We start from the raw sequence: 16,123 nt of genomic DNA on the forward strand, positions 1-16,123 counted from the left end.
AAGAAAGTGAGAAGTCAGTACAGAATGGGAAAAATTATTCAGAAACTATATATTGAAAGGTTTAGTGTCCAGAATATAAAGAGTTCCTAGCACTAAACAAAAATGACCAACAAACAGATTAAGCCATAGGCGAAGGATTTGACTGGTCTTTTCTCCAAAGAAGAAATACAAATGGCCAATAAGCATAGAAAAAGATGTTCAACATCATTAGTTATTAGAAAACTGCAATAGAAAACTATAGTGAAATACCTCTTTACACACACTATTTTGGCTATTCTTTTTAAAAATACAACCCAGAAAATAGCAGGTGTTGGAGTGGATGCAAGAAATAGGGACCCTCATACATTGTTGGTGGGAATGTAAAATGCTGCAGCTACGTGGAAACTGGCAGTTCCTCAGGAAGTTAAACATAGAAATACTGTTATGATCCTGCCAATCCACTTCTAGGTATATACCCAAAAGAAATGAAAGCAGGAAGTTGAACATATGTTTTTGCACCAATGCCCATTGAAGTATTATTCACAACAAAAGGTTGAAGGAAACTAAGTATCTATCAATAGATGAGGGAAACAGAAAATGAGATAAAAGCATAGAATTAAATACTATTCAGCAACAGAAAGAACAGAAAGCTGATGCATGCTACAATGTGCCTGAACCTTGAAGACAAAGCCAGACATAAAAAGACAAATACTGTATAATTTCTCTGATATGAAATACTTAGAATAGGCAAATTCATAGAAACAGAAAGCAGAACAGGAGTTCCCAGAGATGGGGGGTAGGTGGAGTGTGTTGTTGTTGCTTAATGGGCATGACTTTCACTTTTGGATATGAAATTAGTGTGGAAATAGACAATGGTGGAAATTACACAATACTGTCAGCGTACTTACTGTCACAGAATCGTCCACTTAATGCATTTTCAGAGAGCTGGTTTATCATCCTACCACTAGGCTGTCTATTCAAACACTAAGGAGTTGATTCCAAGTGGTGATATTTATAGGAAACTACTCCAGGTAGCACCTAAGGAAGTATGAAAGGCTTGTGCGATCTGAAGAGGGTGTCAGAGCGTCATTTTTTATCCTGTGCAGACTAGAATCTGACTTTTAACTCATTTATTCTGTTACTGCAACCAGGTTTTGTGATGTGAGCTGAAGAGATTTTGAATCGATAGTACAGGTTATAGAATGTTCTAATTAGAAAGAAAGAAATACGTATTACCTGTGAAAGTGGGACAGAGCAGGAAGGCATGTTGAGTTGGGGACCCCAACCTGCCCTGTGGAATGGAGTCTGATGTCATAGGGATGAGGATGGCAGGGCCAAGGAGAGTCAACTATGGGAAAGGGAAAGAACCGCAGTTTAATGGCATAAGAGTACTCTACGGGGAGCTCACCAGACATTATCCTGCACCCAAAGGATGCACATTCCCATACGGATTCTCACAGACAAGTTCACACTGTCTGTGAGTTTCCTTCCAGAACCACTGGATGCCTCAGCTCTTTTCCAAACTCTCCCACTCTGCATGGTGCACTCATTTCCTCTTGTGATCATGACCTGCCTGCATCTTGGGTCCTTGTCTGGCTGTGCCAAACCTGAAGTCGCAGCACCCCGATTCCTACTAAGACCAATCCAGCTACGCCCATTTGGATGAGATTCTCCACTGTGTAGTCATGGGAGGCAGAGCCTAGGAAGTATGGACTTGGAGGTTAGAAATGTTAGTGAGGCTGATTTCACCTTAGGGGCTCTAATGTCCATCCAGTTGTGCACCTCCCCTTGACAGGTCTTGTGCCTGTGTGTCCCACCCCTTAACTGAGAATCCCCTTACTCACCACTCTTGGAGTCTGGCTTGTATTGTGGTGGGCTGAAAAAACAACAAAAAGGGCATATGTGAGAAGTTGAAGAGGAAAGGGGTCCTGTGTTCTTAAATTCTCTTGCTTCTCCTGAAGTATCTTTGATGTGGTTCCTTAGTAAACCTTCCTCTCGCCCTTTGATTCTTACAGGCTTCTGTGATCTTTGAGATCAAATTTGGATTTTGAGTACAGTGGAACATGCCCTAAGAGCTCAGGTTTGGTTAATTTTTTGCATTAATTTCCATATATTTAATACCAAGAAGCCTTTTAAAAGCAGATCATCATGACAATAAATCAAAATAAAACTCATCGTTCAGGACATGTAAAACTTTCAGGAAAAGAATTCTTTCCCAGTAGAACCCTAATGTAATGGGAAACCAGATTTAAATGTGTGGGCCAATAGTGCTATAGTAATAAAATGTAGATTTTTGATGGGCTTGCCTGAAAATAATATGGGATAAAAATGCAGCTGCTTTATTAAAGTGAAACTGAATTATATTTTACTCCATCAGTATATGATATTTGAAATCAGAGGAAAAGGTATATAGTTTGGAAATAAGTATAATTTCCACTTTCTTCTGGTTGATATACTTTTTTGTTTTTTATATTATTTACTTTTTGCTATTTCTATTTATTTCTTTTTGTTGGAGGGGTTTCAAACAGTTTAGTTTCTCCTTCAAAGATCTTTCCCAAGTAGTGATTCATTTTCATGACATGTCATCATGTACGGACTCTGTTTGTCTGTCTTTAGTGATAGTCTGAATTGAAGGTAATATATATTATATGCATTGTTCTGAAATACAATGTATGCCTTTGGACACATTGCTTTCATTCTTATATCAAAGGACTTGGCACTATGACTTCAAGAACAAATTTAAAAAATAAAAAATCCAACTGGTCTTTGATTTGAGTATGGGCTAATTACTAAGGATCCATTTAGCTTTGATGGTCTCAAATGCTTAAATACCCTGTGAAACTGCAATTAATTAAGGGACTGCTGGTTCTAAGAGCTAGGCAAAAAGGGAATGAGGAAAAGAGTATAAGAGCAAAATATCTATAATCATCTCATCTTTTATAAATAAAGTGGAGGCAGGGAAAAAAGAATGATATGAATAACGTTAAATAAAAAGTGTACATAGAATTGGAAAATTTTTTCATTAAATGTCTCACTTGTTCGAATTTGATGAAATGCTTGTAGAGAAAATAACAATTCAGAAGATTAGTTAACATTTTTTCTGTTCAGAACTTCCTTAGAGCAAAAGGATGAACACCCCTCAGCTTTCCTGGTTTAAACTAAATTCTTGTCTTAAAACATGCTATTTTTCATATAAACATCTATGTTATGCCTTGAGAATTCAAAGCAGAAAGTAGGAACATATAGAAAAGACAACTAGGCACTTGTTTGATTGCAGTTTCGTGTATCTAAACCATTTTCCACACGTGGCACAGATGCCCTTTCTGTAGGCTCAGTTCTGACTGTAATGAGGACCTGTTTGGCTCACAGGACTTTTACCTGCTCTCCATGTAGAGAACTTTTTCTTTCCATATGCCTCAAATCTAGCTCCTTTTTTTTCTGTTTTGAATCAAAGCTTTGCTTTCACTCATCTTTCTTCAGCACTTCCTGTGGTATTCCTTGCACCCTCTTTCCTTAGTATCTGCAGTGATGGCAGTACCAAGTGTGTTTCAACATTCTCACCACCATCCTTTCCAGGTGGTTCTCTCAGCGGAAGTAGGGGAAGCAGCTTACAAACATCAGCATGTGCTCGTGGATTAGCCTCCCAGCACTTTCCCCACTCCCACTCCCCGGCTGAGGCTTGGCAGAGCCCTAAGGAGCTGGTCCTGGTGGGGCTGCTGGTGACGGTCAAGCAATTCCATGGAGGCGTCTCTGGAGCAGACCCGAGGATTCTTCTCTCCCGCTGTATACCTGTCCACCTGGACCAGGTCCTACTCAGGCGCCAGGGCTGTGCCCCCCGATGGCCTCCTGATGTGCCTGTCAGGTGTCCTCATGGATTCCCCGGGCGTTAGTCTTGTTTCTCAGGAAGGACCCCCCTTTAAATTCTAGGCGACACTTTTTCCACTCCTGTTCATAAATTCCCTCGCAAGCATTAGAAGTGTGTTCTGCTCCCTGCTTTAGATCCAGATCTTCTCAAGTTAGTTGGGATGGCTGAGAAGAATGGCGACCAAAGGGCTGTCTGTTGAGAGGGTGCCATGTCCCCTCCCTCATTAGCTTAGGGCAGAACCTGTGAGAAGCTCTCTTCTTGAAGTCCTCCTCTCCCCAGCCCCTGGTGTGACATAAAGAGAAGTTAGAGAGGAAGAGATATGATGTGGGAACATTTTTAGGACTTGGAGTTGTCCTGGGTGGTACTGCAGGGACAGACGCTGGACATTGTATGTCCTCCTATGGCTCACTGGGTGGACTGGAGAGAGTGTAAACTACAGTGTAAACTATTATCCATGTGGTGCAGCAGTGCTCCAAAATGTGTTCACCAAATGCAACGACTGTCCCATGATGATGAAGGAGGTTGTTGATGTGGTAGAAGTGGGGTGAGGGGAGTGGGGGGGAATATGGTGACCTCATATTTTTTAAATGTAACATTTAGAAAAAAAGAGTAAAAAAACAGAAAAAAAGAAAAAAAAAGAGAGGTTAGATCTTGAAATAACTTTAGCACTTGGGAGCTTGTGGGTTAATATATTTTAATAGTAAATTACCAGAGCTCTATTGTTTTTAATCAAAGACCTTTGGAAGTAGGATGATAGAAAATAAAATTAATATGCCAAATAAATAATTTTTCATGAACATTTAGCTATTATTTAAAAGACTTCGGAGAGCAGCTATAGCTCAGTGGTTTGAACAACAGCTTCCCATACATGAGGTCCTGGGTTCAATCCCTATTACCTCCTAAAAATAATAAAGGAAGAAGCAAAGCAAGCAAGCAAGCAAGCAAGCAAGCAATATTTAAACATAGAAATGACCTCATTTATACAGTATTAAATAAGTTGAAGCAATTCCATGATTTTAGGAGCAAAACATCAAAATAATTCTCCACTCTAATAATAAATTCCATCTGGAAAGTGGTACCTAAATTTGAAGAGTAAATATTAAGAAGCTCATTCTTTATAATGAAGGTATAAATTGAATCATTTCTCAGTGAAGATATAAATATATAGAGTATTACTTTAAATTCATATGTCCAATTAATTCAAATTAAATTTGTACAAGTTTACATGAAACAACTCCAAGAAAAATTTGGGAAAATAGTAGAAAGAAGACAAATGGAGAAAGGCCAGAACTACCAGATACTGTCATATAGCAGAGGGAGGTTGTGAATGCAATGAAATCATTCCATAGGGGACTGCAGAGTCTGGTATAGGTAAAATTATCTTTGCAGAAATGAAAGATTACAAAATAAATGAGAAAGCAATGCTATGACAAAAGAAAAGTCAAAACACAAAATGCCCAAGGAGGCCTTGGCAGGGAACCCCTCCCACTCGAATCCCCAGACTCAGCAGCTCCCTGTCATCTACCCTTGGGCTGGACCCTGTGGACAGGAGGTGAGGACAGACCTCTGCCCTCTCCAGCCCAGCATCCTTGGTCCCTCCTGCCTTAGACCCTGGACATCTCCCTCTCCTCTGACCAGCACAGAGGTGACAACTGACTGACCTCAGAGTCCCTGGGAGTCGCATGCTCCCCTCCCTTAATGTCCCCTCTCTCTGGGAGCAGACCCTTCCCTGAGTTTAGGAAATTACACTGAGATGAGGTTAGAGTTTGGCTCAGTCCTGGGTGTGATGGTGACTTCATCTGCCATGGGGACAGAAGCTGGTGTAGGGGCTGGGACCCCAGAGGTCCCGAGGCTGAGATGAGACAGGAGCAGGTGAGCAGGTGTGGGGACCTCTGCCTCCCCTTCCCGACTGGTTGTATTTCCTCCTGTTCTCACACTGGCTCCAGCCCACTTCTACCTGCTAATTGGATATGGGATGCCCCCGGGGTAGCGACCTCAGTCTCTGCCTACCCTCAGATGGGCTAGGTTCTCCTGAAGACCCTCCCTCTGTGCTTCCTTCATCCCAACTGGTCTCAGAGCTGCCCTGGAGTGGGGCCCTGAACTGCCCATTCCCAGAGGGACAGGTGGGGGCTCCTCACCTGAGACCAGGAGCTCCAGGGGCTCACTGGATTCTGACCACACCCAGGGGCTGTTCCTGTAGTAGCCGTAGCATCTGAATGGTCCCCTGTGGCTGGGGCTCACGGGCCCCACAGGGAACAGGGCCTGAAACAGCCCCCTGAGGCGTGGCTGTGCAACCAGGGTCCAGGAGCTCCCGTGTTCTCCTTCCTCAGACAGAACAAACCCTCCAAACCCCTCCAATGAGCCACACTGGAGGGTCACGTTCCCTCCTGAGCTCATGACGGGGCCTGGCAGTGCAGAGAGCGTGGGTTTCCTGTAGGCTCCTAGGAGAGAAGGAGGAGTTGTGCTCTGTGGGGCTTGCTCTCCCCATTTCCCCAGGGTGGGCTGTGAGAGGGAGACACCCCCTGAGAGGAGACTTAGTTCCTGAGAGCAAGGCCGGAGGCTGGGGCCCCTGAGTGTCCCCTCACCCATCACCACCAGCTCCAGGGGCTCACTGGGTGCTGACCAGCCTCTGGAGCTGTGGTAGTGGCAGCAATACCGTCCTGTGTAGTCCTCTGTCATGGATGAGATGAGGAACTTGGCCTTGTCCCTGGACTCCAGGGGGTTCTGTGTGTACCAAAATGCTGGGCTTCATTTTTATTCAGATGGTACTCCTCAGCCTCCAGGGTCCCCTGACACCAGATGGTCACAGGACCCCCTGGGTGATCACAGAACCTGGCTCAGCCCACATGGTGGGTTTGGGGAGGGTCTCTGGAAGGGAATCAGAGTTTGCATTTTAAGGCAATTCTTCACTAACCTTGGTTACTGCCCTCTCAGCTCTAAAGCTCCTGCCAGTTCTATCAGCATTGTTCCAGATCCAGGAGGCTGGAAATTCTGGGGCCAACTCACCTGCCTGCACTGGGGTCCTCTGGCCCAGATTCATTCCTGGAAAAGAGTTCCACATGAGACATTTGCAGTCTGAAGCCTGAGCAGCTCCTCTTCTCCCCTTGAGCCTCCAAGCCCTGGGGTCCCCTGGTGGACCAGGTCTGCCTGTGAGGTGGGGACCCTCCCAGACTGGTGCTCCTCCTCCCCATCTCAGATTTCACCGAGGCAGAGCAGGGCTGTTTGGGTGGGCATCATGGTGTCTCCTTCCACTGGGTCCAGTTGTGCAGATGGATGAAACCACAGTGCCTGGCAGGATGAACAGACACACAGGATGTTGCCACAGAGGCTGGTCCTACCGATCACGGGGTTGCAATATGAGCCTCACAGAAGGAAAACTGTCCCTCCCCTGGAGGCTGGCTCTTGTTTCCCAAGGGTGGATCTCAGAGCTCCAGGTATTTTATGACATTTCAGACAGAAATGGGGTCTCCCCTGGCCCCAGCTACTGTTTGCCTGATCTGCCCTCATCTCCAAAAGACCAGTATGCAGCAGCCTAGTAGACCTTGGTGCCAATTCTGATCTTCTCCTCCTGGCCAACTATGGTGAGGTGCGTATGTTCCTCACTGTCAGAGCCTCCCCTGTGGGGCCTCTCTCCTTTGGCTCTTCCACTGCTGATGCTCTTGAGTCATTATCCTTGGCCTTTGTCTCTCCATTCCATGGAGATGCTTCAGTGAGATGCAGAGTCTTCTGTGCAGAGCCCAGAGCAGAAGGGACAAACATTTTACAACAACTGAACAATTAAAGTTGAGTTACTTTGTAACAACGAGTATAAGAAAAACAGAGAAATAGGAAAAGAAACATTATTTTCTCCTGGCTTTGCAGTGTCGCTTTTTTTTCTAAATGGTCCCCTTTGTGGACTTCCCTGCCCCCCACCTTGTTTTTTTTTCAGTAATAGCCTCTTTCCTTCTCCCTGGAAACAGACATCTGGTCATCTTAGTTTCCTCAGTGGCCCTCATTTCCTAGGCCAGAAATCTCCTCAGCCTGTGACTCAGTCTTCAAGGATTGTGCAAACATGAATTGGGTTTGTGCTCTTATTTGTGTAAAAGCTGTTTTTATTGAATTCCTGACCCATACTGCACTCTTCGTGAATTTCAGCTGTCAAGTCCTTTCTCTGTCCTTCCTGTCCTCATTTGAGCATGTAGATGGTGAATCCTGGTCCTGAGAGGGGTTGTGACAGTCAGTGGTCCCTGGAACCTGAAAGGGGTCGATCCTTGCTAATTTCCAGAGCAGATTACGACAGGTGGATGGAGACATGAGAGCATCAGGTGCCAGACTCCATGTCAAGGTGAACGGTTCTTGAAGTGCCTACTGATGAACTCCTGACCACTCCAGATCCCAAGAAATGCTACTTATATATTTCTGAAGCCTGTAGCTATGCTCCTATGTAGAAGAAGAGAAATTAAAATTCCTGAAATGGAGAAGGAAGAACAAGTACAGAGGACAGAGCAGAGTGGCCAAGGTGCCTGGGGCCAGCAGGGTTCATGAGGGAGGTGGTGCACGTCTGAGTGGTTGCAGGAAGAGAACCTCAGAGAACTCATGGGGCAGAGACATCAGTGCTCTGGGAAAGTTGGTTGCTCTATGCTGACCCCTTTGTTTGTGTGGGAAACTGGGATATCTCTGCTCACTGACCTGAGCCATTACCAGCATGAAGCTTAACTAGAATTGCATTAAAAAACAATCTTTGGGGAAGTGGATGTGGCTTAAGAGATAGAGAATCCACATACCATATGGGAGGTCCAAGGGTTCAATAGTCAGGGTCTCCTGGCTCATGTGGTGAACTCGCCCATGCAAAGGGCTGCTGTGTGCAAGGAGTGCCAGTCCATGCAGGGATGCCCCTGCATAAGGGTGCCCCTTGCTCAAGGAGTGGCCCGTGAGTGAGGAGAGTCACACTGCGCAAAACTGCAGCCTACCCAGGAGTGGTGCCATGCACATGGAGAGCTGATGCAGCAGGATGACACAAGAAAAAGAGACACAGATCCCCAGGACCACCTGATGAGAATACAAGTGGGTACAGAAGAATACACAGTGAATGGACACAGAGGGTAGACAATGGGTGGGTGGGTGGGGAAGGGAATAAATAAATAAAATCTTTTAAAAAAACAAAAACAATCTTTGATTTCCTCCCAGGGACCCTCTCGAAACCCACCATCTGGGCTAATTCATGTTCTGTGTCCACTTGGGGGAGACCTGTGACCATCTGGTGTTGGGGCAACCCTGGTAGACAAGGAGTACCATGTGGTTAAAAATGGAAGCTCAGCACCCTGGGATAGACAGAACCCACTAGAGTCTAGGGTTAAGGCCAAGTTGCTCATCCCAACCCTGGGATGCAGCAAAAGCTGTACTGAGAGGGAAATTCATAGCCATAAATGCACATATCAAAAAAGAAGAGCTAAAATGTAAGACCTAACTATACACCTGGAGGAATTAGAAAAAGAACAACAAACTAACCCCAAAGGAAGTAGAAAGAAGGAAATAGTAAAGATTAGAGCAAAACTAAATGAAATTAATAAGAAAGCACTAGAAAAATAAAACCAAAAACTGGTTCTTTGAGAAGATTAATAAAATTGACAAACCATTAGCTAGACTAACAGATAACAGAGAAAATGCAAAATACAAAATGAGGAAGGGGATGTCACCACTGACCCTATGGACTCAGATTTGGTCCCTGGGCCTCCTGTTGAAAAATAAGAAGAGAAAGCATGCCTGCATGGTGAGCCATTGTCTGTGTGGTGCAGCAAGTGCCCGTGCAAATGCCAACCTTGTGAGCCGAGTGCCTCCATGGCCAGCTGAGTGCCTGTGTGAGTGCTCACATGACGAGCTGAGTGCCCTTGTGGCAAGCAAGCGCCTGCACAAGTGAGTCACACAGCAAGATGATGATGCAACAAAAGAGAGACATAGGGGTACAGCAGAAGCCAGGAACTGAGATGGCACAATTAATGGGGAAACTTTGTCCACATCAGAGGTCCCAAGGATTGAATCCCAGTAAATCCTAGAGAAGAAAAAAATGAGAAGAGAAGACATAAAGAGAAATAGATACAGAAGATCACACAGTGAATGGACACAGACAGCAAAAATAGCAGGGTGGGGCATGGGGAAAGGGGAGAAATGAAAAGAAATCTTTAAAATATATTAAAAAAAAAAAAAGGAAAACTACATACCAATCGCTCTAAGGAACCTAGGTGCTAAAATCCTCAACAAATATCTTGCTAATCATATTCAACAACACATCAAACTAATTATAAACTATGACTGGGTGGGTTTCATTCCTGAAATGCAAAGATGATTCAACATAAGAAAATTAGTCAATGTTATACACCACATAAACAGATCGAAAGAAAAAATCACACGATCTTCTGTATAGATGCAGAAAAAGCATTTGACAAAATACAGCACCCTTTCCTGATAAAAACACTACAAAAGACAGGGATAGAAAGAAACTTCCTCAACATAATAAAGGGTATATATGAAAAACCCACAGCTAACATCATATACAATGGTGAAGTTCTAAAAGCTTTCCCTCTAAGATTGGGAACAAGACAAGAATGCCCACTAACACTGTTATTTAACATTGTGTTCGAAGTACTTGTTCAAGCACATATGCAAGAAAAAGATATAAAAACCATCCAAATTGGATAGGAGAAGCCAAAATTTCACTATTTGCAATGACATGATCCTGTACATAGAAAACCCTGAGGAATCTATAACAAAGTTTCTGGAGCTTATAAATGAGTTCAGTGAAATTGCGGATGGTAAGATCAATGTGCAAAAATCAGTAGCATTTCTGCAGAAGAAATAAAAAAGAGATTCCCATTTACAATAGCAACTAAAATCATCAATAGCTAGGAATAAATTTAACTAAAGATGTAAATGACTTATATGCAGAAAACTACACAACACTGTTAAAGGAAATCAAGACTTAAATAAATTGAAGAACATTTCTTGTTCATGGATAGGAAGACTAAACATCTTTAAGATGTCTATCCTATCCAAACTGATCTAAACATTTAAAGTAATCCCAATAAAAGTCGCCACAGCATTTTTTTTTTACTGAATTGGAAAAGCTATGACATTTATTTGGAAGGGCCAGAGACCCCAAATAGCCATACACTATTGAAAAAGAAACATGAAATAGCAGGAATCATTGTACCTGGCTTCAAAATATACTACAAATCTACAGTGGTCAAAACTGCATGGTATTGGATCAAGGATAGACATAATGACCAATGGAACTGAATTGAGAATTCTGATATAGATCCTTGCATATATAGTCATCTGGCATTCAACAGGACCACCAAGCCCACTCAACTGATAGAGAATGGCCTCTTCAATAAGTGGTGCTTGGAGAACTGGATATCCATATCCAATAGAATGAGAAAGGAACACCATCTCACACCTTATACAATAATTAATTCAAGATGGGACTGGATCTAAATATAAGAACTAAGACCATAAGGACCTTGGAATTTAATATAGGGAAACATCTATAGGATCTTGTATTAGAATGTGGTTTTATGAAGTTCACATCCAAAGCACAAGCAATGAAAGAAAAACTAGATAAATGGGACCTCTTCAAAATAAAAATTTTTTGCACCTCAAAGAAGTTTGTCAGGAAAGTGAAAAGTCAGCCTACCCAAGGGGAGAAAATATTCAGTAACTATATATCTGATGGGAATTTAATATCCAGCACATATAAAGAAATCCTACACCTTGAAAATAAAATGAGAAACAACCCATTTAAAAAAGGGCAAGAGATTTGAAATGAAACTTCTCCAAAGAAGAAATACAATTGGCTAAAAAGCACATGAAAAAATGCTTAATATCACTAGCTATTAGTGGAATACAAATCAAAACTTCAATGAGGTATCATCTTACACCCATTAGACTGGCAGCTGTTAAAAAAACACAGGAATACAAGTGTTGGCGAGGATGTGGGGGAATGGGAACCCTTATACACTGCTGGTGGGAATGCAGAATGGCACAACCATTGTGGAGGACAGTCTGGAAGTTCCTTAAGAAGCTAACTATACACCTCCCATATGACCCAGCATTCCCACTGTAGGGAATATACCTAGAAGAACTGAAAGCAGGGACACGAATAGATATGCACACCAGTGTTCATAGTGGCATGATTCACTATCACTAAATGTTGGAAACAACTCAAATGTCCATCAACAGATGAATGGATAAGCAAATTGTGGTTTATACCTACAATGGAATATTACTCAGCTGTAAGGAATGCAGTGTTAACACAAGGGGTACCATGCATGAACCTTGAAGACCTTATGTTGAGGGAAACAAATCTGGAATTGAAGGACAAACGTTACATGACTTCACTGATACAAATTAAGCAAATTGAACAGATTCACAGAGCTAGACTCAGGAAGGTAAGTTTACATGAAATAGAAAGTGAGAAGAAGGTTGTGAGCCAATACCCATATGGGCAAAATCTATGATGGGGGAAGTGTGAAGTTGTATAATGACGGGACATGGCAGAGGTATAGTCATGCTATTAGGTTGGGCGGTGCCGGGCAGACAGCGGAATAGGATGGGGAGGGTGGGTTGATGGTCCATGGAACACATGGGAGGATTGGGGAAGGGAGCAGATAAACATTGGGTATTGGCAGGTACGTGGTTGAAACGACAATGTTGGAAATGATCTTTTGGCAATATGACAAGGAAGGGTACTGATTTACGGTGTTGAATGGGGGACATTTGGGACAGGGTGCACCTGGGGCAGGCTTCTAGTGAGTGTTTGAGTGATCATTTTGTCGTAGTATGTTGTATAAGTGGGTAAAGACCATACAATGAATGGGAAGGTGTTGGACTTCCCTCCTGGGGAGGCCCCCTATGTTCTCAAACAGAGGAATAGGTGTCTCTTGAGAACATGTGGGGTGCCTAATAGGGGAGGACAGACCAGTGTGTCAAACCCTCAGTTTTGTTGCAGGGAACTATGAATCTTGTCCTTCAGGGCATGAAGCCTGGTGGTATCCCTGGGCCCCGAGGGGTGGGGGAGGGAAGAATAGAAGAGAAGGAACAGAGGACATTCTGGGGGCAATGGAAGTGTTCTACATGATCTTGAAATGATGGATACAAGCTATGTTCAATTAAATCCAAAACTTATAAAAGTCAATGGTTCAAAATGTAAACCGTAATGTAAACCATTGACCTAGGTTAGTAGCTATGTTTCAATATTTGTACATCAGTTGTAACAAGTGTATCATCCACACAAAAAAGGTTATTAATATGAAGAAAGAAAAGGGGGAGGATGTTGGGTATGTGAGAGTCCCTGTATTCTGTATGTCTGTATGTATCTTTTCTGTGACCTAAAACTTCTCTGACAAGAAAATGAAAAAAAGTATGACACTGGGAAAATAAGTGGAAGAAAATAATGTCACTGTACATACAGGACAACAGATCTTATATCAATGAAAGGGAAAATATCAAAAACATTAAAAAAATATTTTTTCATTATCTTTTAAATCCCAATTAAAAAAAGATTTATTTATTCCCCCCCCCCCCCCCCAGGTTTTCTGCTCTCTGTGTCTCTTCACTGTGTGTTCTTCTGTGACTGCTTCTATCCTTATCAGCAGCACAGGGAATCTGTGTTTCTTTTTGTTGTGTCAGCTTGTTGTGTCAGCTCTCTGTGTGTACAGTGCCATTCTTGGGCAGGCTGCACTTTCTTTTGCACTGGGCGGCTCTCCTTATGGGGTGCACTCCTTGTGCATGGGGCTTCCCTATGCAGGGGACACTCCTGCATGGCAGGGCACTCCTTGTGCGCATCAGCACTGCACGTGAGCCAGCTCCACATGGATCAAGGAGGCCCAGGATTTGAACCACAGACCTCCCACGTGGTTGGCAGATGCCCTATCCATTGGGCCAAGTCCGCTTCCCTAAATCCCAACTTTTAAATTTTATTTTTGGGTTTTAAAAAATTTCTTGTTAATTCTATTTCTTATGTTTAAAACCGTCATTTTATTTTCTTATTAATTGCATTTGTCTATTTTATTGTCTTAATTTTTAAAGAAGTTTTGGATCACAGAAGGGTTATAAATGTGGCAGGGGAGGATCAGTTATGGGGGATACATGGGAGGAAGTTCACCTGGACATACATATAATGTATATAAATGTGTTCAAATGTTCATGGAGCATTGTCAAGTGAACAGAGGTTCACACAATAACCAAGAGAATATTGAACTCCCTTCCTGGAGAGCTCTACCATGTTCTCTAATGGAGTAGCAACATTCTCCCAAGTACAGCAACAATGACTAGTGAAGAAGGATAGTCCATTGATGGGCCCTTGATATTGACAACTATGCTTGTGAGCCTTTCCTCTTGAAATTGCAACTTAGCCAAGAGTTGCAGGGTGCCTAAGAGTAACCTTCTGAAAACCTCCATATTGCTCAAATGTGGCCTTTCTCTAAGCCAACTCATCATTTAAATGCATTACCATCCCTTCAGCATGGGACATAACTCCCAGGGATGAGCCTCCCTTGCAAGAAGGGATTACTACCAAGCACTGGCTGGTGATGCAACTGGAAAAAGACCTTGAATACATGGGAGGAAGTTCATCTGGGCAACATATAAAGCATATAAATGGGTTCAAATGTTCATGGGAAATTGTCACAATGGGTGGAGATTTACATAGTAACCAAAAGAATATCAAATTCCCATCCTGGGGAGCTCTGCCTCATTCTCTAATGAGAACAGTAAGAATCCCCCAAGTACAGGGGCAATGTCTAGTGAAGGGGGATGGTCCATTGAGGGACCATGATAGTGATGACTATGCTTATGAGCCTTTGCTCTTGAAATTGAAACTTAGTCTAATATTGTAGGGTGCCTAAGCATTACCTACTGGAAACCTCCCTGTTGCTCAAATATGGCCTGTGAGTCAAACTCAGCATATAAATGCAATAACTTCCCCACAGCATGGGACATTACTCCTCAGGATGAGCCTCCCTGGCACCAAGGGATTGGTACCAAGGACCAACAAGCAATGAAACTGGAAAAAAAAAAAAAGATCTTGACCAAAAGGGGAAAAGGTAAAGACAAATGCATTCATATGGCTAAGAGATTTCAGAAGTGAGTTGGGCAGTCATTCCAGAGGTAACACTTATGCACATCTCAGCAGGATCTCATTGATAGCCAAAGCAGATACTATCCCAAAGAGTGGGGCACTGGAAGCATTTGGGGCACCCAGACACTGTAGTAAGGGCAAATAGCTCAGAGTTTGGTCTCTGGCCAGTAGGCCCTACTTTGAAATTTATGTTCCCCAGTGTGACAAAATGGGACTCATTTGTTGTTTCCCTGTACATGGTTTTTCTGTCCTTCCATTTGAACCTATAATTAGTACTAGAGTTGGTAGGTGTATGTCCAAGAGACTTAAATCTTGTGGCTGTCTATATGCTAGCTAGGCCCTGAATCTCAATGGAGTTTCAACACCGACTCTCCAGTTCATTGGAATCACCCAGGACAACTAACAAGGAAGAGAATATGGACAAACAACATACCAAGGATCTGAGAGTGTCTATAATTGCAAACAAGTGTTCCATCCATCGGCTGTATGGGATCAAAGGCTTCTCTCCCCATCACAGAATCCTCAGATTTGGGAAATGAAGTATGGACTAAAGTAAACTTACTAGAATTCTCCTATAACTTATTGTGATTCTAGCAATGGAAGAAAGATCATTGATGTGGAGGCAGTGGCCACTTGTTATTCTGGGGGTATGGAGAGGGAAAAACAGGTGTAATATGGTGGCAGTTTTGGGACTTGGGAAAAGTCCTGAATGACATTGCAATGACAGATACAGACCATTATATATCCTGCCATGACCTACAGAGTTGAGTGGGAGAGAGTGTAAACTATGATATGAACTATAATCCATGCTCAGTGGCAATGCTCCAAAATCTGTTAATCAATTGCAATCAATGTACCACACTAATGAAAGATGTTGTTCGTGTGGGAAAATGTGCGAATTGTGGAGAGTGGGGCATATGGGAATCCCCTACACATTCTATGAAACATTGATGTAATATAAGTATCTTTTAAAAAATAAAAGAATTATTAAGCAAAACTGACTAGAACTAATAGACATATATAGAACACTTCATCCAACAGCAGGAAATACATAGTCTTCTTTAGTGCACACAAATCATTCTATTTTAGGATAGACCATAGATTAGGTCACAAACAAGACTCAGTAAATGAAAAAATATTGATCTCATACAATTCATCTTCTTCCA

The 16,123-nt window shown here is 42.7% G+C and overlaps 1 protein-coding gene across 1 annotated transcript; it reads right to left on the reverse strand.

Annotated features, from left to right (window-relative positions):
* Nucleotides 1–1,409: 1,409 nt before the first annotated feature.
* Nucleotides 1,410–7,081, reverse strand: LOC101415788 (leukocyte immunoglobulin-like receptor subfamily A member 5). The gene is given in 8 exon segments (XM_071209012.1): nt 1,410–1,678; nt 1,824–1,998; nt 5,855–6,285; nt 6,430–6,594; nt 6,597–6,656; nt 6,659–6,712; nt 6,851–6,886; nt 7,048–7,081. Coding segments are annotated over 8 exon segments (1,092 nt in total). The 3' UTR covers nt 1,410–1,541.
* Nucleotides 7,082–16,123: the final 9,042 nt, after the last annotated feature.

This window comes from Dasypus novemcinctus, chromosome 18, assembly GCF_030445035.2.
Source record: "Dasypus novemcinctus isolate mDasNov1 chromosome 18, mDasNov1.1.hap2, whole genome shotgun sequence".
Classification (NCBI taxonomy): domain Eukaryota; kingdom Metazoa; phylum Chordata; class Mammalia; order Cingulata; family Dasypodidae; genus Dasypus; species Dasypus novemcinctus.